The sequence below is a fragment of the Rhagoletis zephyria genome, unplaced genomic scaffold, assembly GCF_001687245.7.
Source record: "Rhagoletis zephyria isolate East Lansing unplaced genomic scaffold, Rhagoletis_zephyria_1.1 Rzeph_scaffold_07343, whole genome shotgun sequence".
Classification (NCBI taxonomy): Eukaryota; Metazoa; Arthropoda; class Insecta; order Diptera; family Tephritidae; genus Rhagoletis; species Rhagoletis zephyria.
Genome location: NW_016164426.1, coordinates 27,854 through 30,169, shown reverse-complemented (window position 1 = coordinate 30,169; position 2,316 = coordinate 27,854). Strand labels below are relative to the sequence as shown.

Genomic DNA, 2,316 nt, shown 5'->3' with positions numbered 1-2,316 from the left:
AGACTAAAATTGAGGCCGCTTTTCATATAACGGTAAATTTCAGAAATGCTTGAAACTTCATTATTTCGAAATTTAAGGACGCTAAATTACTCAAAATTGACACACCCCGGCTTACCATGTTGCGGTGGCTCTCGGAAAGGTGAAAATCATATATTTAATACTTGCGCCGGGTATTTAATGTTCGGCTCCGCCCGAACTTAAACTTTATTACTTTATTACTTACTAGCAAAGAAAAACACATGTATTTAGAGATTTGAAATTGAATACCTTTTTATTTACCTTAATGCTAAGGGATAAACAATATTTTTAGTTTTTTCATTTGGTGTGTAAATATATAAATTTTGTGGTGTCCCAACTCGTGAACAGGCGACGTATAATTGGCCATGTGAAAAGCACGAATTTTTCAAATCCAAACCCGCAATAGTTAATGATTGCCCTTGTGCTTTATTTAGAGTTATAGCAAAGGCAAGACGCAAAGGGAATTGAAGCCGCTTGAATTCGAACGGTAAATCGTTGGAAATCATCGGTATACGTGGAAGCAGCACATCTTCGCCTTTGAATTTACCGCTGATGGTTGTTGCCTCGATCAAATTCGGTGTTAATTTTTTTATTATCACTCTGGTTCCGTTGCACAGTTTCGGCGCGTTCAAGTTCCGAATAAGCATCACTGGTGATCCAACTTTTAACGCCAACGAATGAGGAGGCATTCCAGGTGGCTCCAAAGAATTAAGAAATTCAGTTGGGTAATTCACAGCTTGATCTTTGTCCATTACTGTATCAATCGATTTATATTCGACTGCTTCTCCTGGAATTTTCAATTGAATTTGACCGTTTAATTTACTAACATCATCGTTCTTCGGAGCTAAAATTGCACGTTCGCGGAGCCATTCCGGATTTCGGTAGTTGATCGTTAAGTTCGGAAATACTCTGTCGATGACGTCTTGAATGCTCTGCTGCATTTGACAAAAGTTGGACGGAAATGATATCTCATTTGTTGTGCGATCAATATGAACTTTACCGTTTCCGATATCTAAAAGTTGCTTTGAAAATATTTGGGCAGACGTATCTTGCAGCAAATGCACTCGCATATTTGTTGTGAGCGTAATTTTTTCGACATAGTTCCACAGATGCGATGCCTTTAAGCACGCGTTCAGCTCGTCTGCAGGCGTTGATCGTGGTATAACGGGTAATGTTTGACGAAAATCACCTGCAAGAAGTATAAAAGCGCCTCCCATCGGTTGGTCTTTTCCACGAAAATCTCGCAGAGTTCGGTCAAGTGCTTCGAGCGATTTCTTATGTGCCATGGTGCATTCGTCCCAAATTATAATTTTGCACGTTTTAAGGACTATGGCCATACCAGAGTTTTTGCTGATGTTGCATGTAGGTGTTTCGGTCTGGTGCAAATTCAATGGAAGCTTAAGTGCTGAATGCGCTGTACGTCCTCCATCAAGTAGTGTTGATGCAATCCCCGATGATGCTACTGCTACTGCAATCCCATTTCGCATTCGAACTGACGCCAATATTAAATTGATGAGGAAAGTTTTCCCGGTACCTCCTGGAGCATCTAGGAAGATAATTCCGCCTCTGATCAGCAACTTAAAACTCTTTTTGCGTTTGCACAAATCGTTCAAGCTGATTTGCATCAAACTGCTGTTCTCGCATCAAGTCTCTGTCTTGTACAGCATTTCTATCTCGTGTCGGTGCTGGCATACCGAGTTGACAAAGAGCTTTGTTGTTGATTGACATGCATAAGTCCTCCATTAATATTAAAGCTTCATTGAAAATGTCATCCGAATATTCCTGACTTGGATCGCTTGCACGTGCTTGTCTTAGAATATCTTCACTGAGGCTTTCACGATGCATTTCCCACAGTTGTCGAGGATTCGATGGTGCGCATGTTGTTAAAATTATCGCAAACAAAGTTCGTATTTGCTTTGGATGGCACGTGAGTGATGCTTCGGTCAGAGTTGTGTTCCAATTCTGATCATTCTCAAGTAAGCCCAGTTTAAAGCACGCTTCTCTGTGCGTTTGGCATTCTACTCCTTCGATGGTTTTCAATGCAAGGAATGATGTCGGCCCTTTGATTGTATGCAGCAACAACCGCAAATAATAGCACTCGGCGTTATTTGGATGAACAGTATACACACGTCCCAATGCATCGGACGAATATATACCAGGATGCTCTGGAACAATTGCACCTCTTTTTCTTCTGTTGAACTTTTTTGTCGATGTGTTCCAAGTATAATATTTGGGCACATCTTGATACAGCAACGTTTTAGCAAAATTTTCGGATGTACACAATTCGAAAAAAGCAGT

The 2,316-nt window shown here is 40.6% G+C and overlaps 1 protein-coding gene across 1 annotated transcript; it reads right to left on the bottom strand.

The window, feature by feature from the left end:
• Positions 1 to 415: 415 nt before the first annotated feature.
• Positions 416 to 1,304, bottom strand: LOC108374099 (ATP-dependent DNA helicase PIF1-like; the record flags this gene model as incomplete). The annotated part of the gene is made up of 1 exon (XM_017630068.1): positions 416 to 1,304. A coding segment is annotated over exon 1 (889 nt), but the record flags the coding sequence as incomplete, so codon positions are not given.
• Between the last annotated feature and the right edge of the window lie 1,012 nt (positions 1,305 to 2,316).